This window comes from Emys orbicularis, chromosome 11 (assembly GCF_028017835.1).
Source record: "Emys orbicularis isolate rEmyOrb1 chromosome 11, rEmyOrb1.hap1, whole genome shotgun sequence".
Classification (NCBI taxonomy): Eukaryota; Metazoa; Chordata; order Testudines; family Emydidae; genus Emys; species Emys orbicularis.
In genome coordinates, this window is record NC_088693.1 from 32,346,058 (window position 1) to 32,373,707 (window position 27,650).

The window sequence follows — 27,650 nt, forward strand, 5'->3', positions numbered from 1 at the left end:
CAGAGGGGTATGACTTTTAAAAGACAATCCCTACCAAGTGAAAAGAATTTTAAATTAAGTCAACTTTTGGGTCTAAACTACTTGGATGTATCTTTATAAAGCTAGGACAATCCAATGTTTGATAAATTCTTTTAAAAATGAGAACTCCAAAAGTAGAGGAAATAAAAGTAATTTTATGTAGGCAGCATTTTTACATTGAAGTAAGGTAAAAGAATCACACATTTTTTAAATAATTGGCATTATGAATTATTACCTCTTTCAGGAAACAATGTTTATCAGATGTTTCATTCAAAACCTCTCCTTTTTTCATGCACACATATTTCAGTTTCTCTTCACAAGATTTGACTCTCCACCGACCCAACTATTAGAAAGGAGGAAAAAAATGGGATTTAAAAACCCCTCAAAACTTTCAAATTTGAACTTATTTCCATCTATACTTCAGTTTAAAATCATTGCTGTGATGTAGACATAAGCCAATTTAAGTTGTGGGGACTCCTCCAGGCTGAATCAGCCTTTCCTGGCTCTTGCTCTTTAAGGATTAACGATTCTCCTGGCTACTGGCCCTATAAAAAGCATAATTAATTATGCCTGCTTAAGAGACCTTTGTCTGCAGGGTGTCCTGCTATCTCCTGCCAGTGTCATCTCTTGCTCTCCTCAGCTGTCCTTTACCAAAGCATTACATGGATACCTCATTTTCTTCTTAATTGATCAGGGCCTGCGATGACCCTCTTGAAGACACCAACTCTGCTGGTCACAGCAGTACTTAATAGCTCCCCCAGGTTCACCAGATCGTTCCCTCCAAATACAAACCCAAACTGCCCTAAATTGCACTTTCAACATGCATTGCGTTGTTACATCAACAGACAATGATGTTTCATCATGATGCAATACTGCCCAAACATACAAGATCACGTAAAATCCCACTGTCATCATTTTAAAAGTACTTATAAAAGCCTTAATGGAGAAACCCTGAAATTCAGAGTTTGCTCAAACAACTGGTTCGGATATGTATGCAGAAGTCCGGATGCTATCAAAATCAATGACACCTCCAGCCAAGCCCTGAAGCCCTCCTCCATACTACGTCTCTCTCCCCAAAACATTCCATTGCTCCCTCTCATATGTCTCCTATGGGAAGGCCTGCTACCCTCTTCTGTGTATTTGCGGAATAGCTAGTAAGTCTTCTCCAGGGGAATAGCTCTGGCCAGCTCCCCACTCTGGCATCTTTGTGCTGTTATCAAGATCTCTCTCCCCTCCAGTCCCCTTTACTACCCTCCAAGAGCCATGGTCTCTCTCCTTCACTCCACACTCCAAGTGTCTCATTACCCCTTCTCAGAAGGGAGGGCCTAAATTGCTCATAGTGCCTCAAGCCTTTAGGGTTTGATTCAGGCTGGCTCCTCATCTCTATAGCTCTGCCTACATCCCTCTTGGCTCTCTGTCACTTGTACATAACAAGGAGCTGGTAAGTGGTAACTCAGAAGGCAGAGCAGGATTGGAAAGAACAACATGGAGCAGCAGGAGAAACAACTAGCTGCCCCTCAACAGCAGCCAAAGCAGCAGCTGCTAGTGGCAGAATCTGAGAACTGCAAACAATTTTTTTCATTCCCTTGAAGCCCATGACACACACAGGGAAACCAGGATACACAGTATGCAAACTTTGGATAAATAATTTCAAGCAATTTCTTTTTTTTTAAATAGTGTCAAATAGTTATTTCTGAAACAAAGAGATTTGCTTTCATTATCCCTATATTTCTGTATATATCAAAGGTGATTCAGTTGTATTTGGGGTTTTTTGCTCTCAGCCTTCACACATACACCACATAACACTGTATCTACTATGACTGAAAGAGCATTGAGTTCTTACCTTTCCTGAATAGGACACACAGTTAGGAGTGCTGTTAAAAGGAATTTTTGGTTCATTCTGATCCCAGTAAGTGAAAACCACTTTGGATTCATCTGACCACTTAAAGAAAGCTGGAGTATCCTCATTCATGAAACCCATCCATATTTCCTCTTTAGTTTCTAAAGTTAAAATGGGGATGAGAATATAAGTTTAGTTTAGTAAGTAAGATAATTGCAAATGAAAATGAAACCAACAAATGTAAGATTTAACAGCATGCAAAATACTATGAGCCTCCCAAAACCTGCCACGTCTCAGAATGCACTGCATTATTCTCAAATACCCATTCTCACAATGCGATCAGGGATCTGAGACTGGCACACAGCATTTTTTACCATCCAGTTTTTTATTATTATGTATGAATATACGTAACTGCTTTTTTTGTGATGCTTACATGTACCATCAAAATTACCACTAATCCAAAATGAGAAAGAATCCTCAGTTTTAGACAGCAGCAATGGAGAACAGGCAGACAAGTTCAATGACCAATAATCAAGTAATAACTCAAGTAACTTTATAGATTTGAATGAAGAACTATCACCATTCTGTTTAAAACATAATACAATAAAACACAAAGTAAAATCAAAATAAGCATAACCCTACCAATATAAAACAGAGTAAACAACCCTAAAAAACTTTGAAGAAAAAAAACAGTTTCCTCAAGAGAGGTTGATCTTCTTGGGTCAGTTCCTCAGCTAATGTGAATCAGTTTACTACACTGAAATCAATGTAATAATACTACTGAAGTCAATGGAGGTACACCAATGTAGACATGCTGAGGATCTGGCCTTGTATCTCTCTATCTAAACGGCTGATTCATTAATTTCTGGCCTCATGGAGCTATTGTTAATTTTGTTAATATTGTTAACGATCCAAACTTACCATTATGAAGCTTTGTAACAACCAGCTCAACATCTGCTAAAGAATGTATGCTGATGAGGTCACTTTTCTTTTCTCTGCATGACTGACTTGCCATATTCCAGGAAGCTTGGTTATTCATCAGCATATAACACAAACCACTGTATGGAAGCCAGCCTGAATCACATTGAGTCTCCAAGTACCTCCAAACATCTGAGAATGAACAGAATGTGGATTACATGCCATGTGAGTTACACAGATTATTGTATAAACTAAAAGTTTGTTAAATGTTTTCTTGCAGAATCTTGAAGCTTCCAAAACAGAGGAATTATAATGTATTCACTCAGCAGGTAACTGTTAATATTTCCTCTTTCTCTGGCTCCGATCTCAATGTCCCACATTGTACCCTCCGATTCAGTGAGAAGAGGGGACCATTTTAAAAAGTAGCTACCCCAACTATGTCAAATGGAAGGAGAATTCTACTTCGGTGATACTGTTCAAGTTCTCTTCCCAAAGTACAGAAATCGCTCTAACAGGAAGCGCACAGAAAATGCTTCAGTCTCTACCAGCATTTCTGTATGTCTCACACTTATTACAAACATCATTGACTTAAAGTAAAATGGAGAGAGGTAATGTTAATAAAAACAAGTAACATGGCTCTTACAACGTTGGAACCTAAGCCAAGGGTCAAAGAGAAACATGTGGGGCTTGCATCTATCCAGCTGGTTTAGGAGGGGAGAAAGCCGTAACAGTGATTAGTAATATTTATGGGTGGTAGGGAAGGGGCAAAGAAAATGCAGCTAGTTGCAACGGAAAGTAAAAGTTATCCATTACCCTAACTGTGATGTAAGTGAAAGGTATTTGTCAGAGAAACAACGACCACTGCCACATCTTCCCTTGAAACTGCATTAGAACACCCAGCCAAAGCAGCTAAAAAACAAAGCTACAGTACTTCATTGTTAGCGGCCAGTATATCACTCCCTCAGCTTCAGCAGCTTGATTTAGAAGGAATGCATGTCAAGTATATAATATTATTTATATGTATTGTGGTATCACTGAATGGCCTCAAGATTAATGCTGTGAAAACACAAAAATTCCCAGTCTCAGCCCTGAAGTACCTATTAGCTTTTTCTCCCAAGTAGGTTTCCTGTAAATAGTCTCAACCTCCAATGAGGTTCAGCTTAACTGAATTAAAACACAGCATAAAACATAAATACATTTGAAGTAATCACAAGTTGTATGGTGGAATATTACCGTAGGTAAACTTACTTTTTCATACAGCCTGTCAGGCCTTTCCTAGAAGCTTACTGAATGTTTACAGCACTACACAAATTATTTTATAAAACAGAAGAGAAGACATAGACCCTGCCTCAAAGAGCTTATATACTAACTCATACAAAACCAAACAAGGAGACACAGTTCAGGTATGGGAGGTGTGAGGACACAACTGGTAATGAGGTTAGTGTCGGAACAACACTTAGCTCTTCTCTAGTTTACATCGTCAAAACACTGTACAAACATTAACTACCTCTCAGCACACCCCTCTGCAGAAGTATCAAAGAGGTAAAGATTATACAGTGGGTCAGACACCAACTCAGGAGTTCCTGGATTCCAATTCTGGGCTTGATATAAAGCCAGTGGAGTCAATGAAAAGATTCCCATTGAGTTGAATGGGCTTTGAATCAGGTTCCCTATGCTCAATCCACCTAAAACACACGTCTTGTCAATATAGGCAAGCTTTGTGAGGGAAATGGGTTTTCAGAAGAATTTGAATGAGCAAGGCTGCCTAGAGGATAGGAACTTCCAAACATTGGGTACAGCATGAAAGAAGCCACAAGCTGAAAATAGGAAAATATGATAAAGAAAGCAGTATGGAGGAGGCAACTGGGAAGCACTCAGGGAATGTTTGAGAAAGTAGGAGGAAATGGGAGATGAGGGTGAGGGAAGATCCTGCACTGTCTTGAAACGGAAGGCAAAAAGTTTGAGTTTGATGTAGGAAAAGAAGGGACTCAGTGCAAAGGGATTTTGGGGAGGGAGGCTGATGTGGTCAGAGTGGGGAGAGGACCACTACTTTAACACTGGCAGGTGACTACAGCAGCAGTGGACATTACCTTCATATCACTATATATTGACCAGAAACGCAGATGCATAGAGATGGATTACCTGGTAATTCTGATTTTGTATTGTTAAGTGGCTTCTTGCAGACATATGGAAGTGGAGTCCCACAGTGGTAACTCTGCCATTGACCTGAGGCAGCATTCATCGCCACACAACTTGACCCATCCAAAGGCGACACATTTTGCATGTCTTTGGGAGAGAAAGAACTATATGTAAGAGTGCAGATTTATATAAAGTGAAGGTGATTATTGCTTCTTTTGTCTCACACTTTTTGATGCAATAATAATACTCTGTACTTCTGTAGTTTCTTCCATCTGAGGATCATAATGCACTTTACAATCTTTGGCCTAAGGAACTTGTTTTACGGTAGGTCACATAGGAAGCCTTCTGAAAGAACCAGGACTAGAGCTAAGGAATCCTCATTCCTAGTCCTGTACTTTAACCACAAGACCTAGCAGAATATTCTATCTAAACTACAATTAACACAAGGAAAATTTAAGCTATGACATAAGCCAACAGATAAAAGGAGATGAATTAATGAAATAATTGTAAGTAAAAGTCAACTCTTAAATGTCCTTGTGTATATTTAGAGGTAGCTCAGTTACAAATACCTGCTGTTACGATCATAGGAGTTTCAATTGGAAACTACCAATATACTGTTTACCAAAACAGAAAGTCTGTATTAATACAGTAAGCACAGTAAAAGCAAAACGAAAGAATAGTGACTACATTTGCCACAGAAATCATTTGGTAATATGCACTGCTTTATGTTTTATCATCAAGTTTTTTTGTCTTTATAATGAGAGAGGCAAGATCTCACGAAAGTTGAACTTACAAATGTAGAATTATGAACCAAAAAAACTGCATTCAAAAATAAAACAATGTAAAACTTTAGAGCCTACAAGTCTACTCAGTCCTACTTCTTGGTCAGCCAATCACTCAGACAAACAAGCTTGGTTACAATTTGCAGAAAATAATGCTACCTGCTTCTTGTTTACAATGTCACCTGAAAGTTAGAACAAGCGTTCACAAGGCACTGTTTTAGCTGGCGTTGCAAGATATTTATGTGCCGGATGCACTAAAGATTCATATGTCCCTTCATGCTTCAACCACCATTCCAGAGGACATGTTTCCATGCTGATGATGGGTTCTGCTTGATAATGAGTCAAAGCAGTGCGGACTGACGCATGTTCATTTTCATCATCTGAGTCAGATGTCACCAGCATAAGGTTGATTTTCTTTTTTGGTGGTTTGGGTTCTGTAGTTTCCGCATCAGTGTTGCTCTTTTAAGACTTCTAAAAGCATACTCCACACTTCGTCCCTCTCCGATTTTGGAAGGCACTTCAGATTCTTAAACCTTGGGTCGAGTGCTGTAGCTATTTTTAGAAATCTCACATTAGTACCTTCTTTGCGTTTTGTCAAATCTGCTGTGAAAGTGTTCTTAAAACGAACATATGCTGGGTCATCATTCGAGACTGCTATAACATGAAATATATGCAGAAAGCGGGTAAAACAGAGCAGGAAACATACAATTCTCCCCCCAGGGAGTATAGTCACAAATTTAATTGACGCATTATTTTTTTAACGAGCATCATCAGCATGGCAGCATGTCCTCTGGATTGATGGCCGAAGCATGAAGGGGCATACGAATGTTTAGCATATCTGGCATATAAATTCATTGCAACGCCAGCTACAAAAGTGCCATGCGAATGCCTGTTCTCATTTTCAAGTGACATTGTAAGTAAGAAGCAGGCAGCAGTATCTCCCGTCAATGTAAACAAACTTGTTTGTCTTAGCGATTGGCAGAATAAGAAGTAGGACTGACTGGACTTGTAGGCGCTAAAGTTTTACACAGTTTTGTTTTTGAGTGCAGTTATGTAACCAAAAAAATCTGCATTTGTAAGTTACACTTTCACGATAAAGAGATTGCACTTCAGTACTTGTATGAGGTGAATTGAAAAATACTATTTTTTTTGTTTGATCATTTTTACAGTGCATATTTTTGTAATCAAAAATAATACTATAAAGTGAGCACTGTGCACTTTGTATTCTGTTTTGTAATTGAAGTCAATATTGAAAATGTAGAAAAAAATCCAAAAATATTTAATAAATTTCAATTGGTATTCTATTGTTATAAGTGCGATTAATAGCGATTAATTTTTTTGAACACGATTAATTTTTTGAGTTAATCGTGTGAGTTAACTGCGATTAATTGACAGCCCTACTTATGATGAACAGCACCCTGCTTTGCAAATTGTCCCATTGAAATCACAAATAAGGTGTGACTCATGTAAAAGTGGCAAAGCTGGGTCCTTAGACTTTGAAGAGATGATAAAAGAAATGCTTCATGTGGCAAATCTTATAAAAAGCTCTACTTAGCAAACTTATCCAAAAATAATAAACTCTCACAAAAGCCACATCTTATCTCTCTTCTCATTTGCTTCCTCAAACGGCCACCATTTGATGGAACAAGAGGCTATTCAATAAGCTGGAAAAAGAGAGAGCTCAGTTCCAAAAAGACTAGACAGACTTACTTTGGGGAGGGGCAGGAGCCTTAGTATTAATGTTCAGTTATACAGCAAAGATTCTCATAAATACCCACAACAAATGAAACCAGATTTCAAATGCAAGACTTCAAATTCCAAGTTACTTAATTGAGCAAAACTCTCACTGATTTCAATGGAACTCTGAGCAATTAAAATAAGTTTCCCAAAATTTGTCTTTCTACCTCACCTCCTAAGAAGCCACAAGTTAATGTAACCTTAAAGTTAAGAGTTTAACTGCACAAGTCAGGCTTCTATTGCCATTTATCCCAGGTCCCTGGCACATATGTGTTATTTTATATGCTGTTAAATATGTATGCCTTCATATAGCAGTATAATGTGGTGAATTACAGTCGTTATGATAATCATATCTTTGAATTCCACAATTTGTGCAGAAAATCTCATCCATTCTGCCAGTGGGAAGAAGAAATTGTCAAAGAACCCTGGAGCTGCACCAAATATGCAGACAATCTCAAACTGAAGGTGTTTTTAAAAGTTGTCTTTTTTACTTGGGGTTTATTAACCCTAATCTTCCATAATTTGAAACTTGTGTAAATAGTAGAATTCACCTTTTAAGAAAAATGTTTATGGATGTTTTTCAACTTTTTACAGCAATGGAACAATAATGTTCTCTTTGGTAAAGTGCAATAAAAGAAGCTGAGAAGTAAAGTTCCAGTGTGTGTTATGAATATATGTTCATTCAGTTGAAAAGATGGTTACCTGGATTCCAGTTAAGAAAGTTCAAAGGTGTGTGGTCTGACCACTGCCAGCCTCCAGAAATGTCCAGTTGGTTTAAGCCAATCCAAAACGCCTCTGCAATGCCATCTTTAGCTGGAATTAATAATTAAAAATGGTTAACTAAAACTACGTCCATCCATTAAACAGTTGTTTTTAAACTAAGGAGCTAACTGAAAATATGTCCAATAGAGAAACATTTTGCATTGAATATGGATGTGCAACTTCTACTGAAGTCAGAAGAAGGTAAGGTCCCTGGGCAGAATTTGGCCCTTAATATGTTACAGAATTCTGTTTCTTCCTCCTGTTCCCTCCAGAAACTGATTGTTTTATTCTCCCATACTCAGACACAGTGACACCTCCTGCAGTCCAAGCCTGAATAAAGCCCTGTATGGCTGCACAAGTGATTACATGTCAATGGCACAAAACACCCTCTTTCTCAAGGGATGAGTGCACTGCTAGAATGGATATAACTAATTTGATTTCCAGATCCAAGCCTGGATCCCATGCACTGCACTGACACTAAACTGTCATGCTGACTCATGCTGCATTTTGTGTGTGGACACTGGCCGTTTACTTCTGTTTACATTCACAAACACTATAATACAATCAGATGAGCTACATGAGAAAATCTCAGGTTAGATTAGTAATTCATTCCTATTATACAAATTACAGCACCAAGAGATCTTACATGCCAGAGAATTTTAATGCTATCTTGAAATTATTCTACTTGTCAGGGGTTCCTGATATTCTGCTGCCAACATACTCCTCTCATCCATTTATTACAGACAGTTATACCTACCTTGTATATAACTTAATTCAGTTGTACTTGTGATGCTCAGTAAATCTCCCCCTTGTGTTTGACATGAAATATAGGCTTCTTTCCAAGAAAGAGCAGACTGTGTGTTTAACTGGTAGCAACTTTCAGATCCTGGATCGTGTTCCCAGGTATCACGACAACCATCCTCTGTTTAACACAAACACATGATACTGGTGACTATAGCAAAACAATAACTGCATTTGGGTTTTTTCAAACATTTTAGTGAACATTATTGTAATACAGAGGAAAATGCAAGGAAGTGTTTTAGTTGTATGTTAAAATCACTCATATTACAGAGTATATTTGTATTGATTGTTATATCAATGTTCCAATATCAGTGAAACCTAATTTAAAAAGAGTTTAGTATGCAGATATCGTACCATAAAATGGAGCTGTACACACATGAAATTGCAGAACTCTGTTAGAACAGCTATTTAGAAAACCTACGTGCCTGGTTTTAAGCAGATTCCCCATTTGGCATCCTGATTGTAATTGGAGGTTGTGGCACACCATTCACCATCTGTGTGTGTTTCATCCCGAATGCAGTCTTGATACCATGTCTTATTAACTAGGAAGGGGAACTCACAGGGCCTTCCATAGGAGTTACCATCCCTCGTATAGATCTCTGTAGGAAAAGCAGATTTAGTATTTGAAAGAGAAATCTGAACACACCTGAAAGCATTATAATGAATGAATAATCTAAAACTCCCCTCTCACAAGTTTGTTGAGGAAGAAAAGAGTAGCAAATAAAAGCTACTACTTACATGGAGAATGTTAACTTAAAAATTACCAAATCACACTACTGTCTAGGAATATTGTACTCCATTGTTACAAATAACACATAATAATACTATAACTAGAAGTGATTAAAGAAAAATATTTTTTCTGTTCCTCCCCACTCCCCAGCCATTACTTTGTGTATTAGCCAGTTTCACTATGCTTCCTGTATGGTCAATTAGACCCCAATCCTGTGAACACACTTGTGTTGAACTTCATGCATTTCAGTAATCCCACTGAGTTCAATAAGACTCTTTACACATGTAACGTTAAGCATGCATATAAGCATTTGCAGGATCATCACCTTAGTTAGTTTCCCCTTTTGTTCCTGTGAATCCTTCCCACAAGGAGTCGGGGCCAGCTAGCCACAAAGCACCACCAAAAGCTCTGAGGACACAAGTGAGCCACACCCCAGTATGGGACCCCTGGATTCGATTTCAAGTTGATGGTGTCCCTTTAAACAAACACGAAAATGCTGTATATTACTGTTAACTGCTATTACTTTCTGCCCAGTCTAATGGAAATTGTAAAATGTATTATATCACCCATAAAGGGCTCTTATAGAATACTTTACCTAGCCCAAATTTGACTCCATGCCTGCTGGACTACAGAGGCATTACACTACTCCCTTCTCAGAAGCAATAAATACAACACAGCTCCCAGAGTCAGAGATACAGAGTGCACCAAGTTTGACTGCCATGTCAATGTAGTAATCTGAGTCATCATGGCTATAGCACTGGGGGGATACATTAAACACATTCAAAAGCACCCCCTTCCTCCTCATGCAGGGGCAGGTTATTCTCTGTATGACAGATTGTTAGTCAACTAGGGAAGAAATGCTAAAGGAACATTGTAGCCTGCAGCAACTTTTCCCCAAGGCTAGATCTACACTAGGAGCAATTTGCTGCTATAGCTATTCTGGTATAATATACCAGCAAAGCTCTCTCAGCAAGGTCACAGCAAAACTACATCTACACTAGAGCTTTTTCCAGCACACCTATGTCCATCAGGGATCACACCACATGACATGCCTGACCAATACAGCTATGCTAGCAAAAGTCGGAAGTGTACACATGGCCTAAGTGACAGCTCCCTCTGTTAGAGGGCGAGGAGTCATATGACCCTCAGGACTCCCCTAAGAGTCCTCTTAACCTAAACAAAAATCAAGGATCAGGAAGAGGAAAAAGGGATTCCCCCAGTAGATCTCTGATAGGGGAATGTCTTGGAGGGGAGGAAGAATGGTCTACTAGATAGGGCACTGGACTGAGACTCCAGAGACCATTGTTCAGTTCCTGGCTTAGCCACAGACTTTGTGTGTGACCTTGGGCAAGTTACTTGGGGCCAAATTTACAAAGGTATTTCGATGTCTAAAGATGCAGACAGGTGCCCAACTTCCTTAGGTACTTTTGTAAATCACACTAGGGCCCAGATCTTCAAAAGTTATTTAAGGCACCTAAGTGAGTCACACACCTAAATATCTTTGAAGATCTGGGCCTCAGTGTTCATCTGCCTCTTTAGGCACTTAAATACCCGTGTCTCTCAGTGCCTCATTCCCCATCCGTAAAATGGGGATAATAATACTTCCCTATCTAAGAGGGGTGTTGTGAGTATAAAATCAATGGATGATTGTGAGGTGCTCATTTACTATCGTGACGATAGTTGTAAAAACAGTGCTGGAAGCTGTCACTGTGGGCATAGGTTCCCTACAACTTCCAAACAGGTATAGGAAGCTGATCCTCTTCCTATTGTGGCAAACACGTGTGAGTTGCAGGGTAAGTACGCATGACCAGAACTCCCTGTAAAAATCCATGAAGCTGACACATTGTCCTCCTTTAAACCCCTCCTAAAAATTCACTTCTGCCATGTTGCCTACAGAACACTTGACAATAGCAAAGCAGCTGGTGTGCTTTAACCACTGCTTCTTATGCTCAACATAATAGTCTCATTGTCACTGTGCACTCCCCCATGTGTCTGTTATATCCATCTGTTGTCTCTTGTCATCTAAAAGCTTGTATAGCCTTTTGGGGGCAGTACCATCCTTTTCATCATATGTCTGTACAGCACCTTGCACAATGCAGCCCCAATCCCTGACTTGAGCCACTACTGTGATGCAAATAAATAAAATAAATAATAATAATAATAATAATAAAGTAATAACAATACATAGGGCTTGTTTTACAGGGTATATTAATTTCATTTTGGGGGTTATTTTTGTAATTGTTGAGTTTGATGTAGATGGGATTTTCAGGGTTTTCTTTTTACATATACCATATGAATAATGTATATTATATACTGTCATGAGTAAGCTTTTTGTAATGTTCCCTGGTGCTATTTAACATAGTACTGTTTCAAACAGCACTATGTTAAAGTGCACTAGGGAACCTTTAATGTGCACCAGCAGGATCAATATGGACCAATTAATGCACAACACAGTAGTGCGCTTTAGAAATCACACCCTCATAGTTCATCTTACTGCTCCATGTACACAAGCCCTTAGATACAAGTAACAATTTCTGTGTTTTCTAGTGTTTATTGGATAAACACCAATTTCTTTTTCCTTTTCTGTATCAGGAATTTTTTACTGGTGTTTATTGGATAAAACTGAAAATCAGAAGCCCTATAATAGGTTACTCTAGCTATGGCAGTAGCAGTAATTTTGGTAAGCTGCATGGCACCAAGAAGGAGAAGAGTGAAGAAGATCCTGGGATCCTGGAAAGAAAGGCAGGGACTGTCTTTATTTGTGTGTATCATCAATGCAAAGCATTTTAATAATAAATAAAATAAATAAAATAATAGTTAATAATAGAGAGTTTTGGAGCATGTTGCATGAGATCATCTTCCAATCAGCTCAGCAGCTGTCTGGTATTGAACTATTACTGTTTTTGGCTTTGCACAGTGTGCAGACTATTCCCCTTTACCTAGATAGCAGAGAATAAACTATTAAAGACAAAAACTGTCTCTCTGTTCCTTCTTTGCACTACTCCAGAGGCAGCTATTTCCTGCCTTTTATACAGGGCTTGTGGCAAAGATACAATCCAGGCCTATTTTTTTCAAACCAAGCAGCTAGTGGTTTGTTATTAAGGGCCTGACTTTTAAAAAAAAGTTAAAATAATGCTGTTATGGAGAAAAGTAGGTCAATCTACACTTTCTCCATGAAAAACTATTTACTCGTGAACTTTCGCACAGTGATCCACCAATTATGATGGTTAAAATATTGTTTATTTAAATGCAAAAAATATTGCAGATAACCAGTTACACAGTTTTCAGATCACCACTCCTACTAATCAGCGTCAAGAACAGATTTAGGGTGGTAGGGAAAGAAAAAAAACCTGAAATCCTGGTCTGAATGAAGTTAATGGCAAAACTTCCACTGACTTTAACAGGGACAGGAAAAGGCCTATCAACTACAGTCTTGCTAGAAGGTGGCTAGTGTTTCATATATGAAAGGGATGCTGTCAAAAGAATGGTAGGTGTACATGTACAAAACTAGCCTTTTACTTGACACCACTTCTCTGTAATTAATCAATCAATAAACACCACTTTATAAATTTGCAGTACCTGAACATCATTATCTCTCTGGGGCAAACTTTTCCTTCCTTTATCAGTCTTTCAAACGCTTAGAAGTTGGCATACTCCCACATATTGTTAGTGAAAATCATCACCATATCTCCTACTTCTTCCAGAACAAAATCGAAACCACAGACTTACCACGGTAAGGGTATTCACAAATATCATCGGAAGAGTTACTTCTTCTCCAGGTGTCTGACGAATTTATACTTGCAGTCACAACATTGTCTTTTAAAGTCAGTTTGTACTGGGATGCACCAAATATGGAAGCATCAACACATCGCCACCATAGCAGAAGTTGTGAATCACAATTAACCATTTTCAATGGAGATGCTGGTTTGGCTATATTTAATCCAAGGCACTGTTGGGATCCCAAGTGGAAAAGGCGATTTTGGGAGACCCATTTCCACAAAGTTTCATCTGTCTCCTTGCAGTCTGCTGCCATGATATGTGAGTTTTTAACTTGTAGGCACTTGCTGGTTTTTTCATGGCGAATGGTAAATGCACCATTACCTATATATAAATACACGTGTGATTTACATGGGAAATTTTGTTTTTAAAACTAAGACAAGTTCTGATATGCTCTACCAGAAAGGACTAGCAATTGCAGTACATATACGATTGCTTATCACTAAGGCTAAGATTTTGTCATGGATATTTTTAGTAAAAGTCACGGACTGGTCAAGGGCAATAAAGAAAAATTCAGGGAAGCCCGTGACCTGTCCCTGACTTTTACTAAAAACATCCATGACAAAATGGGAAACCTCTGGGCAGCTGCGGGGCTGGATAGGCGCTCTGGGGCCCTCACCACTCATGGGGGCTTGGAGCGCCAGGGTCCCCCTTCACCCAGGCTGGGAGCTGCAGGGGTCCCCCACACTCTGTGGCACAGCTGAGCTGCAGTGATCCCCTTGCCGACCACAACAGTGGAGGGCTGAGGGGGTCCCCCTGCCGTGGCGGGGAGCTGCAGGGATCAATGCCATGGGTGACTGGGGGCTGCAGGGATCCCACCTGCTGTGGTGGTCCCCCTGCTGCCCACGGCGTCCGGAGCTGCTGGGGGGGTGGGGTGTCCCCCTGTTGCCGCGGCAGTGGGAAGCTGCAGGGATAACCTGCCACCCATGGTGGCCAGGGGTTGCAGGGATCTACCTGCCGCCTGTGACGCGGAGCTGCTGCGGTCCCCCTGCCGCTGCAGCAGCCGGGGGCTGAGGGCAGCTGGGAGCTGCTGGGTACCCGTGCCGCCATGGCGGTAGATGGCTGCAGGGTCCCACTGCCATTGCGGCGGTGGGAAGCTGCGGGTATCCCCTGCCGCCCATGGTGGTGAGGGGTTGCAGGGGTCCCCTGCGGCGGCTGGAAGCTGCAGCGGTAGGGGTATCCGGCAGCTCCCAGCCACTGCGGGCTGAAGTCCTGGAGGTCTTTGGAAGTCACAGATACTGTGACTTCTGTGACAAAATCACAGTCTTACTTACCACTGGCACAACTTACATAAACCCTAGTGTTAGTAGCACATTTAATTTCATCTTCCTTAGTGAAAAATTTCTGTTAATAAAACAAAAATAATTCTTTCTAAATGCGCATAAAATGAGTTTACAATGTCAGGGCTGAGCTAAGCCCAGTGAGGTCAATGGGAGTCTTTCTATTGACGTCAGTGCACACTGGATCAAATGTTGGATTGATCTGCAAACTGCCTGGGTCTGGGACCTTGTTTGCATGCCTGTGGTAAATCAACTAGCACGCTGTAGTTGATACACAAGCAGTAATAAATAATGATCATCATCATCTTTATCTGCTAATCAGCAGGAACTGTCTCTGAATGTGTGGCTGTATGGTGTCCAGCTCATTGGAACCCGCATCCAGACTGGGGTTCTTGGTTGCTACTGTTATATTAATTAATAATAACCATCATATAATAATGGACAATTATCCCATTTTGGAAATGTGCATACAGTTAACCAGGGCTTGAAATATTTACCCAACACTTACCAGCCTTAGGGCTAAGGTAACATTTTCAGAAGCATTAGGGGGCCCAGGTCCCTTCAAGAGTGACTTAGATTTTGCCTATATGGGAAAGTTTTTTCTGGTATAACCTAAGGTGTGGATTTAAAAGGATATAGTTACACTAGTATAACTTCCCTTGTGGATACTGACTGGCCTTTTTTCAATATATCTTATGTCAGTGGGAAGGATTTGAGGCTAAACTGAAAAATCAAACAAACAATTCTTATACCAGAATAAGGGTGTCCACAGGGTTATACCAGTTTAACTATATCAGTATTATGGTAAAACTGTCCTGTAGGCAAGGCCTACACTATAAAGTTATGTTCACATATGCTATGTCAGCTAGGAGTGTGAAAAAATTCAAACACCCCAGCTGATAGAGCTCTGGCAGCAAAACCCCCAGTGTTGTCGCAACTATGCTGGCAGAGGAGTACGTACCTCCCCCATTTCAAGTGGTAAAGTGGGATGGGTCCTACTCCTGGGAGTGTGAAAGGCTCGGGGGAGGGGGGTTGCACAGCAAGTCTGCCCCACACACACCCCACAGCAGCAGCTCCTGCGGTTCCTGTTCCACAGGGCTGGGTGGGCTCGGTTTCCTACTCCAGGCATTGTGGCCTGGCTGGTGTCACAGGTCCACTCACGTTTGGCCTGGTCATATCTGCTTAGGGTCCTTTCCAGCCCTACATAGCTATGATTCTTAAAAGGTAAGATTCAAGATTGTACTTCCACTAGAAGTGCAGAACAGAGAAACACCAAGAAATCATAGCTTAAGTATCCACTTGAGTTGTAATCCTTCTCTTCTCAGTATCTGACTATGTTGGAACATCTGCAGAGATTGGGAATTACAACTGAGATGTAATCAGCACTTAGATACTGTTCTGATAGGCACCTTAGTAGTACCTGATGAGATAAAGACAGAGAAAAAGATATATTGTGCATTTTGGTTGTCTCTTGGGCATGTGAAAAGCAGCATCCTTTGTCCTGCAGCTATGGCAAGCTTTCCCAGGCTGGAAGGCAATGTGATTTTTCCAAGCCATTTGGATAGTAAAGGGTACAGATAGGGATAGTGGATTTTGAAAAAAAAAAAAATCTTTTGTAAGTGAATTTAGAAAAGCTTCCCACACTTCAACCAGCATGCCTCAGCTCTCCATCTACAGGCACCTTCTCTATCTGATAGCTTTCTTTGAAAGGATAACAAGTCTTATGGATAAGGGAGAAGCGGTGGATGTGGTATACCTAGACTTTAGTAAGGCATTTGATACGGTCTCGCATAATATTCTTATTGATAAACTAGGCAAATACAACTTAAATGGGGCAACTATAGGGTGGGTGTATAACTGGCTGGATAACCGTACTCAGAGAGTAGTTATTAATGGTTCCCAATCCTGCTGGAAAGGTATAACAAGTGGGTTTCCTCAGGGGTCTGTTTTGGGACTGGCTCTGTTCAATATCTTCATCAACGACTTAGATATTGGCATAGAAAGTATGCTTATTAAGTTTGCAGATGATACCAAACTGGGAGGGATTGCAACTGCTTTGGAGGATAGGGTCATAATTCAAAATGATCTGGACAAATTGGAGAAATGGTCTGAGGTAAACAGGATGAAGTTTAACAAAGACAAACGCAAAGTGCTCCAATTAGGAAGGAACAATCAGTTTCACACATACAGAATGGGAAGAGATGGTCTAGGAAGGAGTACAGCAGAAAGGGATCTAGGGGTTATAGTGGACCACAAGCTAAATATGAGTCAACAGTGTGATGCTGTTGCAGAAAAAGCAAACATGATTCTGGGATGCATAAACAGGTGTGTTGTGAGCAAGACACGAGAAGTCATTCTTCCGCTCTATTCTGGTTAGGCCTCAACTGGAGTATTGTGTCCAGTTCTAGGCAGCGCATTTCAAGAAAGATGTGGAGAAATTGGAGAGGGTCCAGAGAGGAGCAACAACAATGATTAAAGGTCTTGAGAACATGACCTATGAAGGAAGGCTGAAAGAATTGGGTTTGTTTAGTTTGGAAAAGAGAAGACTGAGAGGGGACATGATAGCAGTTTTCGGGTATCTAAAAGGGTGTCATAAGGAGGAGGGAGAAAACTTGTTCACCTTAGCCTCTAAGGATAGAACAAGAAGCCATAGGCTTAAACTGCAGCAAGGGAGGTTTATGTTGGACATTAGGAAAAAGTTCCTAACTTTCAGGGTGGTTAAACACTGGAATAAACTGCCTAGGGAGGTTGTGGAATCTCCATCTCTGGAGATATTTAAGAGTAGGTTAGATAAATGTCTATCTGGGATGGTCTAGAAAGTATTTGGTCCTGCCATGAAGGCAGGGAACTGGACTCGATGACCTCTCGAGGTCCCTTCCAGTCCTCGAATCTATGAATCTATTCAATCTCTGGCTTCTCCTCTGAGTCTGCCAACAGGAATACCTGGAATGGCTTTGGTGATATGGACCTTTTTTCAGTAGAGTTACAAATGAATTCAAAGTCCTTTTTATGAACATCAGATGACAACATTCATCAAATTGTAACAACTGTCAATTGTTCAACCAACCTGTGTATGAATAAAACTGGTAATCAGATCATGAGAAATCAGCCTTAGACTATTTTAAATTTTAGAGCCCAATGAAAGCTAATCTGCCACACCAAATACTTAATATTCTAAAATATCCCTATTTGGATGAACAAATCAGCAGCTGATCTGCGTAGGATCCACCCTGACTGCCAGAAGAATTTGTCCAGCACCTGAGAGTGGGACTACACACTGGAAGAACTCCCTAGTGCCCCAATCCTAAACACATCAGCACCAGCACTTTTCTAGCAGCAGGGTCACCTCCAGAGTGAAACAGACTAGGAATTAAGCAGGCCGCAATTCTTTGGACTTTGCTATCTACCCTATTTGCCTCTACTGCTTTTAATACCTTGGTTTGCCCTTGTCACATTATATCGAAACTAAACTTCTTCCATTTCCTTGGCCCTAGCAGGAGAGTTTGCTTTGCCTCGCCTAGCAGTGAACAAACACAAACGCACGAGCTGAAATTCCCCGGCTGCACAGGTCTGCGCCACTTCCTTATACTGCGGACCCGAACTCTCATCTCTCGGGGCTGGGTTTCCCTGGGTGTTTCGGTTCCATGTACTGAGGCCAGGACATGGCCCGTCTAGGGCGGTGTTATTTCTGCAGACGCAAAGGGGACGATTACATGGTGGAGGAGGCGGAGGGGACTCGCCGCAAATGTGACGGGAATGAAAGTAAAAGTGAATTAGCATTTAAGGTGAGCCCTGCCCCGCTCACTCCTACGGTGGGGCCCTCTCGCCTGTCCTTGGGACGGTCCCTCCCCCCAGTGGGGACCCCTTCACCTCTCCACGGGGCGCACATCCCTTCCCACTAGGGGACCCTGCCCCTCGCCACAGGCGCTCGCTCCTCCCAGCTACTTACAGGCGTTTGTCCGCCCGCTCCCCCAAGTGTCCTGAAGTTGCAACTAAATGCGCCACCAAAGCGCAGCTGGGACAGCGCAGCGCCCTGCAGAGTCTCTTCCCTCCCCCAGCTCCCGAGTCTTCTCCGGTGCCCAGCTGCCTGGGCTGGGCTCAGGCTCCCCGGGGCTGTGGCCCCGCTGCTCCAAGGACCTGGGCCAGGGGCAGTGCCTGGAAGCAGGTAAAGGTAAAAGTCCAGCGGTGCGTTACCTGCGGATGCCCCGCGCGCAAGGCAGCAGGCTGCGAGCAGAGCCACCCAGCCTGTGGCCAGCGAGCGCCCGGGCGCCCTCCTCATCCTCTCACAGGGCGAATGCGGAGCACGACAGGCAGCTGCCCGACCCCCGGAGAGATCCCCGAGCGCTTCCCCGCTCAGTGACACTCCCCAGTCCCACGGGCACTCGCTGCAACCCATTGGAGGAGGCTGGGGCCAATCAGAGTGTTCTCCTTGACTCCAGGCTGGGCGGGTAAGTTGTTGCCGGGCGAAAGCATGTCTAAGGCGTTTACCCTACTAGTTTCACCACGGACCTTACTTAAGATCACACCTCTCAGGGCATTCAGGCCCCTGGTTGGGGTGCAAAGGGGAACAAGGGCCTCACTGAGGCACACATAAAAGGAACAGTGTGAGAAGCTTTAAAAGCACAGGATTTTATTTCTACTCCCCCATCAGTCTCCAGCAGTTCAGCTGCAGCTCTCCATGTCACCTCCTCTCATCCCCCATGTCACCTCCCCATCAGTTCAGCTCCAGCCCTCATCAGTTCAGCTCCAGCCCCCGCATCAGTTCAGCTCCAGCCCCCGCATCAGTCAGCTTAACCCCTTTCTGGGCTGGGAGTGCATCTTCAGCTGCTCTTTTAGGGTTGCCAATTTTGGTTGGACATATTCCTTGAGGTTTCATCACATGACAATCCTCAATTAAAGATAATAATCTTTCATTCCTGGAGACTCCAAGGCAATACTGTAGGATTGGCAACCCTACTTCACCCTCTCTGCCCTTTCCCAGGCCCAGGAGGGAGCAGGAGAAGCAGAGGCCTGTCCAGCTGTTCACAAGAAGGAAGGGGGAGGAGGGAGCTTCTGGGGTCCTGTGAGAATGGCTTGGTGTTGCTGAGAGAGAGAGAGAGAGAGAGAGAGCACACTCTTCCTATAGCAGCTCTGATTGATAGATTGCTCTTCCCCAGGAGGTGGGTAAGTGGGGCAGGCAGCCAATCAGAGGGGGTTCTGCCACCTCTGAACTTGCCAAAGGGCTGGAGATAGGGACCAGCACCAGCCCTAAATGTCATTTGCAACAAAACTCACAGGAGTTGGCAACAAATAGTGTCTGATTCAGCATTATTGGGGGACGGATGGAGGCCACACTTAAAGATGATCTTATAATACTAAGTTCAGAGCCTGAACCAGAGCTAGCTCTGGAATTTCCAGCTGATGTTCTAATCCAGAGCTTTGGTGGCAGCCTATGTTTATAATGTAAATGTTTGGAGCAAGGATTGGTCTAATACTGGGTCTTGTATAGAGCCTGGACCCTCCAGGTGATTAACAAATAATACATAATAATGATGGGCCAGGTTTTCCACTGTGTAAATCTGTTTAGCCCCATTGATGTCACTGGAACTATTATAATTTACACTGGATGAGTATCTGGGGCATGGTAATAATTAAAGAGAAATACAAGATCCTTATGGGATGGGGGCAAATTTGGGTCTAAACAAAGAGGCACTACAGAGAGCCACGCTTAAGACAATAATGTTAAAAAGGGAAAGAGAAAAACATGGGGATATATATGTCCTATGGTATTGCAACATGCCAAGTAGATCAAGTCTATTCTCAGAAAAGAAAAACAAAAACCTTCAGGGAGAAAGAGGACCAAGGGAGAGAATGAGAGAGGGAAGAAGCCGAGGGTGAGAATGCAGTGAGGTGGGCAGTGAGGACTAAAGGGGAGAAGGTGGGACAAGGAGAAATGACGGAAGAAAGAAGCTCAAGGGGGAGAGTTTGGTCATTGACTTCAGTAGAAGATGGATCAGGCCTTAGCTCCTTAGTACAGTTTTAAGGCTTTCTGAGTCAAGCCTGAGCTGCCTTTGTATCTCACTGGTGTTTCGTGGCTGAATTACTTCAGTTCAATAAGGGAAATTACAGCCTTTGACATCAACATGGCTTTGCCTCACAATCTAATAATAAGCCACATGACACTATCAAACACACAGAAAGCCTTTTCATTTAATTTTATTTTTTTAATCTGTGAGGAAAATTCTTGTCCCAACATACAGCCCTAAAAATTGGGCTGTGCCTGAATTTCTCAATTGGGGCACTCTCTCCTGAGGCTGCAGCATGACAATGAAACTGCTCTGTGACACTGTTACGTCCTGAGGGCTGTAATAGCCTCTGCTGCTGGTGCTCTCCCCCTAAAGAGGAGTACAGTGTACAAGGAATGTACACAGAGGTCTTCTCTGTGTACATGCAGAGGTGTGGAATCCCCATGTGAAGATCCCAAATTCTTCCCTCATCCTTTCTGCAACAGAACTGCATTTGTTTCATCAAGGCCCTCTGTGACTGTTGAGGAGGGGCTGGATTTGTGCTATATAGTCTATGTACATTATTAACATATGAGAGTTTTAAAAAATCATTTAACTCCAGTTGAGTGATAGCATTTTGCTGCTGTGCCATCCAAACAAATTACTTCAGAGCCATTACTCACATGAGTAAGACCATCAAAAGTTGGCTCTAAAAGGTTTTACCAAGTGCAGGTTGGGGAGATGAGTGGTATTCCTTCGGATTGTAATGGAAAGCTAGTTGCCAAAGAGCCATATCAAAGCATAAAGAAGAAAGAACACAAAGTGTGGTAGACACAATCCACAGGAATAAACAGATGCCTTCTTCCCACAGATGATGAGGAGGAGAAAGGTCACTCTGTGAAGGAACTGGTAGGGGAGTTAACTGTCAGATTATAAAATCCAGGTGTCTATGGCCTCTCTGATTTGAAACAACTGCAGCTAAGAAAATGAGCATATGGGATAAGTGAGTCACAGAAAATAAAAAAAAGACTTAAAGGGGAAAAAAAAACCCAAAGCCTTCCCAAACAAAAAGGCGCGTGAAATAAAATATAATCCATTTATGAAGAGATATACTGTGTGATCCAGGGATATCTATATAGGCAGGGCCCCAGCTAGGAAAGGAATTCCCTCACTCAAAATTTGCAGAAAATATTATTGGGGGATCTATTATAATTAAATTTAGAAGACAAAACCATTTAAGGGGAGTAAGTCAGATTTCCATCATGGTGGAAGGTGCAACATTGAATCTATTTTGTTAGCCACTACCTTACATTTTAGAAGGTTTATGCTAAGCTATATAACTATGAACCAAACTCGTATACCTTTTTAGGTATGCTAAGCTTTACAGTAGAATTGTATTAGCCAGAAAAAATTGTATAACCCCAATTTCTTGTATATGCAGGAACTGTCAGAAATGAGATGTGTGTTTTGTTAAGGTTTGCCAACTCATAATTAGTGTGGTGGGCACAAATATCAGGAATATTTGGGCTAGATAAGATGCCAGGATAATTGGTGTTGGCCCTAGAAATATTTGGGGTAGGTGTCTCTCTGTACTCTGAAAAACAGGAGGTACAAACTAGAGAAGAAACAGAAGAAAGGTCTGTGATAATTAGGGTGTTTTCTATTATCTTTGGAACAGATTCGAGCTGCAGAGCCGTTTCCCAGGGACTGGTATGTATTTGCTTCTCTGTTTGTGCTGATCTATTTTTGACTAATAAACACCAGCTGAGCTGAGCTATTTGACATATCATTGATCAGTATCTAAATCAACCCCACTTACAATTTTACACATTTCTAATATACCCAGTCACTTTAAAATTTGGACACCCAATTGAGAATGTAGGTAGGCTGAATATTATGCTGTCAGGTGTGATGTTGGGAGCTAACTGTCAGAAAGGGGGGATACAAACAAAACTGTATAGGGAGCAAAAATTATGTTCTTCCTGGAACTGAGCAATGAGCCCTGAGTCAGGAAGCAGGTGTTTCCAGAGATGATTTTTTTTAAAAACGTTTCAAGCAGAGGGGGAAGAGAGTTCTCTGTAAGTTGCCTTAAAATTAAGACTGCTCTATTAGAACAAGATATAAAATTTCTGGAACACTAGAGCTGTAAATAAACAGTTAAACCAGAGTGAGGGAGAGCACAGTTCTCATTGGAAATTCTGATAATAAATAATATAATATATGGAGATATACCTATCTCAAAGAACTGGAAAGGACCCTGAAAGGTCATTGAGTTGAGTCCAACCCCCTGCCTTCACTAGCAGGACCAAGTACTGATTTTGCCCTAGATCCCTAAGTGGCCCCCTCAAGAATTAAACTCACAACCCTAGGTTTAGCAGGCCAATGCTCAAACCACTGAGCTATCCCTCCCCCCTGATGTTGGGGGGAGGGATAGGGTGACCAGACAGCAAGTGTGAAAAATCGGGACGAGGGTGGGGGGTAATAGGAGTCTATATAAGAAAAAGCCCCAAATATCGGTACTGTCCCTATAAAATCGGGACATCTGGTCACCCTAGGTGGGGAGGGAGATTAAAACTAAAGTTAAAAATATATTGAGACATTATGTAGGGTGACCATACGTCCTGATAAAATCGGGACCGTCCCGATTTTTAGGTGTTTGTCCCGATATTTAGCTCTGCCGGCTTTTTTTTTGCTCCGCCGGCGGACACCCCCCCCCCCCCGATGGGTCCCGATATTTTCTTCCTCTCATCTGGTCACCCTAGACATTATATGATGTCTCTCTCTTCATACAATATCGTAACAAGAATCACTAGCACAGACACCTGTACCCATGAGTGTGAGTTCTTTAACTGTTTTCCTCCAACTTTACAACGGTCTGTCTCCAGTCTGGGTGAGGAGGGGGAACATAGTTTTAAGTTTGTAGCAAATGCTATGTGGTGCATATTTACTGCACTTACACCAACAATGATGTATATTAAGTTAAGAAAAGAATTTAAAATCTACTGAAATCTAAACTGTGCAAAGTATCATGTTTGGCTCCCCTAAAATACAGTTCCAGCTTGTGGTCTCTTTTCATATAGCTGTCTACAAGACATCACACTAGGGACCAAATCATTGGTATCACAGGCCTTGCTCCTTCATGTCTCAAGGTAAAAGAACGTTTTAGGAGTGCTAAAGATGAATGTTTGTACAGTTTATTATGTTTCAGCAATGACTTTTTTATACTTAATATATTGAAATCTTGAGATAAGCGCAGTAGACATGCAGCCTGCAGATGTTCAGTTGCCAGTTAAAACACATTCGTCTTCCCCTCACCCCCCACCCAAACTGGGGACAGACAGTTATAAAGTCAGGGAAAAAAATAGTTAAAGAACTCACACCTGTTTTAGTTGCTCGGGTAAACTGCTTTGTTGCTCAGTGTATAAACATGGGAACAAGCATTTTGATGATGAAAGTTGCTAAAAGACGCACTTGTTATTATAACATACAAAAGCACGATGTATATTAATTTATATACCCAGGTTTTATGTCCTTTAATGTTTGTATATTGTAAAAGTTTCAAAAACAATTTTTAAATGAATAATGACTATTTATGAAGTGCAAGCTCATTTCTATTCTGAAGGAAAAGATTGTGTGGGCAAGAACAGTAATTAAGCCACCAAGAAAAAGCTAGGATGCCAACTTGGATAGAAGGAATGATCACCAAGAGAGATATGGAGAAAGCTATTGTAGCTGATAATACAAAAAAGGAAGTACAGTATCGTGTTTTGTTTCCATGGAATATAAACACAACATTTAAATAAAAGTAGGAGACACAGGGAAGGTGGGGTGCCCTGGGTAAGACAGAGGTGGAAATTGAAAGCAGATGGAGGAATGCAACCACAAGGAAGACTAAAAACTGGGAAGAACAGAGGGGAAGCATGTATTTAAAACTGATATTTGCTTCTGACAGAAGAGGATCCAACTGAGAAGAGCCCAGATGAGGTCAGCACCCCAAACAGTGAATGGTAGGCACAAGCACTGAAATGGAGCCACTGGAGAGAGGGGCAAATTATCTTGTTTAGTGATTCTATAATGAGGAACATAATGGGCCTGTTATTCATTTACACTACAGCCATTTTATACAACTCTGGCCTTAAAGTGGGTGGAAAATACCCACCTTTATGGCACCTTTAAACTGCCAGAGCAGTGTAAAAGGGCCTTAGTAGAAATGAGAATCAAACCTGGAACCTGTAGCCAAACAAAGAAAAGATGCTGATATGCTGGCTCCTGAGAGCCAGCATATCAGCAGTAAGGGTTCCAGATTTCTGTAAAATGTTGGGCAACTCCTACTGATCATAATTCATATGGGGACACCTGACACTTGTAAAAGAAGTTTTTAGGTAATAGAGAATGACCTCAGAGGTCTGGACAAGCATCTGAGCAAGGGATCCATGCAGGTTATCTTCTTTAGCAACCATGCTGATGACAAGCGCAAATGGAGAAGGAAGACTGATAATGGAAATCTCCAGCTCATCAACAGTGATGGAGAGAGGATTTTGGATTTCTGAAGCTCTGGAATTACATCTGCCATGAGACATGACTGTATGCAATTAAGGACATGGGGGTGCCAACCTTCTGGATTCAAAATGGACAGGGCTTGTTAGGTGAGCTTTGAAATAGGTTTCTGGAGGAGGAGAGTTTTTGGTTAACTCACATGATCTGGCATGTGCCTCCAGCAAAAAAAGACTGACAATGGAGTTGTTCTGAAACAAGATGAAGAGTATGAGCATACTAATGTGTCTACATGCATACAAGGAGTATTGAGAAACAAACAAGAAGAACCAGAAACACTTCTAAATTTTAGAGATTTTGATCTAATGGGCAAACTGTAATTAAAATCTGCTAATCTCATAACTGGAATGTGAATATAGATGGGTGTAATCTGCATGGCAGAGGTGTGAGAAGAAAGGGTATTATAGGTCAAAGGTGCTTACACTGTAGTAAGCTATGAGTTTGGAATAAAGACTCAGATGGTAAAATTTTTGATGAAAGTAACAAGAACTGAAAAACAAAAACAAAATAACAGTGAGCATCTCCTCTGGACCAGAGGAACTGGTCAAAATCAAGCAATCTGACAATAAATGCAGACTTATTAGTTATAATTGGATAATAGTTGGTTTCCATGTAATGGCTATCTTTGAAGGTGGAGCATCGAAGCCCTTAGTTTGGTTTGTCTTTTGCTGAAGTTATGAGCAAAGAGAGGTTCTGTCTACCGCCTGTAAAATGTTAGGGACTTGTCTAGATCTTCAATCTGTCAGAAATCAACCATAACTGTATTTTATAAAGCATCTGCTAACACTATTCTCACTAAAAATGCAAAATGAAAGTGGAGTTCTGAAGCACAACTTGGGGGGATTCTTTAAAAGTATGGTTGGATTATCAAATTTAATACAAATTACTTTCTTTTTATGGCTCTTTGGCTGTGTGTATTTTTCGGCATTGTTGGGACATGTAAATTCTGCAAAATGATAATAAATTTGGGTGCATTTGAAATATTCATGCGAAATTAAATGCATTCCTCGAAAATAGCATTTTCAACTTTTGTTACAAATATGAAAATGGTCCTTTTTCTGATTTTTTTTAAATAAAAAAGAATCATTGCTGAGTGAAAACATATTTGCAATGAAAACATGCAGAGATTCATATTTTATCACTTACCTGAAATACTAAAAGTCATTTAATTGTTATTTCACATATAGAGAAGTTTGGTCTGAGTAAAACTGCAAACATTTTCACACAAAACTTTCCAAAACATGATTAAGTTTGCACTTGTCTGGTTTGGGGTCAATACTGTTTTTTATTATTGCAGAAATTAGTATGATAAATAAGGATGCAAAGAATGTGACAATAGCAACTTTCATCTTAACTATGACTGAATGCCAAATGAATGTCTTTGGAGGGATGCATGAGTTTGGCTGACCTGCCCCTGTTGGTGACCATATAACCAGTTTTGGTGACATTCAGGGGTAAGTGACACACAGCCAGCAGCTGGTTAGAAGTTAAAAGAGATGACATCAAAGATCTTTAGTCTCTAAATATGATCTTCTTCTAGATTCTTCTAGATTCTTATTCAATTTGTTGGCTTATTTTGTAACCAAACATTGTATGCATAAGAATTATTTTTAAATGTTAGAGTATTTAGGATTTTTGAATAAAAAGGGGAAATCAAAGAAAAATAGGTTTGTTGTTGTTTAGACTTCCCGTTCCAGCAGCAACAGCACAGTCTTTGAAGGCATTATGAAATCATGGTGTTGCATAACTTCAGCAAAGTAACTGAGAGGTAAGAGATCTAATTTTTCAACTGGATTTTTACGGATTTCTGATATTTCTTTTACAATTTTCACAGAATTCCTTAGGACAAACTTAAGGGTTTTGTTTTACATAGTATCTGACTCAGACTGCTGATTCTTATTTACATTGGCATAAGTGAGGGGAGAATAAGGTGAATGGTCACTGTTCTGAAGAATGTTAAAATTAATACTAGACAAGATGCAATGAGGGGGTAATGAGACACTAGGAACAAGTTTGGGGAAGAGAGGAAAGGAAAGGGGTAATATCAGTAAGATAGGTCCTGATCGAGCTCCTTTGACATCAGTGTGCATTTTCTGCTTATACGGATCAGGCTCATAATGAGGTATCTCACTGAGGGCTACTGTGCAGCATGGTGTAGTGAAGCTTTTTTTAATGGTATAAAATAAATGTCTTAGTTAGCTAGTTTCTTGTAGGCTTTATAGAAGAGGATCTTCACGAGGGGGTTTAAATGTAGAGAAGGTAGTAGCCTTGTAGGCCAGCTCAGTAGCATGTTCTATGCATAGAAATTTTTGATCTTGAACATATTTT

The 27,650-nt window shown here is 41.1% G+C and overlaps 1 protein-coding gene across 1 annotated transcript in view; it reads right to left on the reverse strand.

Moving 5' to 3' along the window:
* The window catches only part of LY75 (lymphocyte antigen 75), a 69,605-nt gene extending 50,348 nt beyond the window's left edge, over positions 1–19,257 (reverse strand). The window contains 10 exon segments of the mRNA XM_065413407.1: positions 254–361; positions 1,862–2,019; positions 2,780–2,968; positions 4,919–5,062; positions 8,137–8,247; positions 8,954–9,118; positions 9,423–9,596; positions 13,457–13,828; positions 18,979–19,201; positions 19,204–19,257. Of these exon segments, the coding sequence (XP_065269479.1) occupies positions 254–361; positions 1,862–2,019; positions 2,780–2,968; positions 4,919–5,062; positions 8,137–8,247; positions 8,954–9,118; positions 9,423–9,596; positions 13,457–13,828; positions 18,979–19,201; positions 19,204–19,257 (1,698 nt within the window).
* Between the last annotated feature and the right edge of the window lie 8,393 nt (positions 19,258–27,650).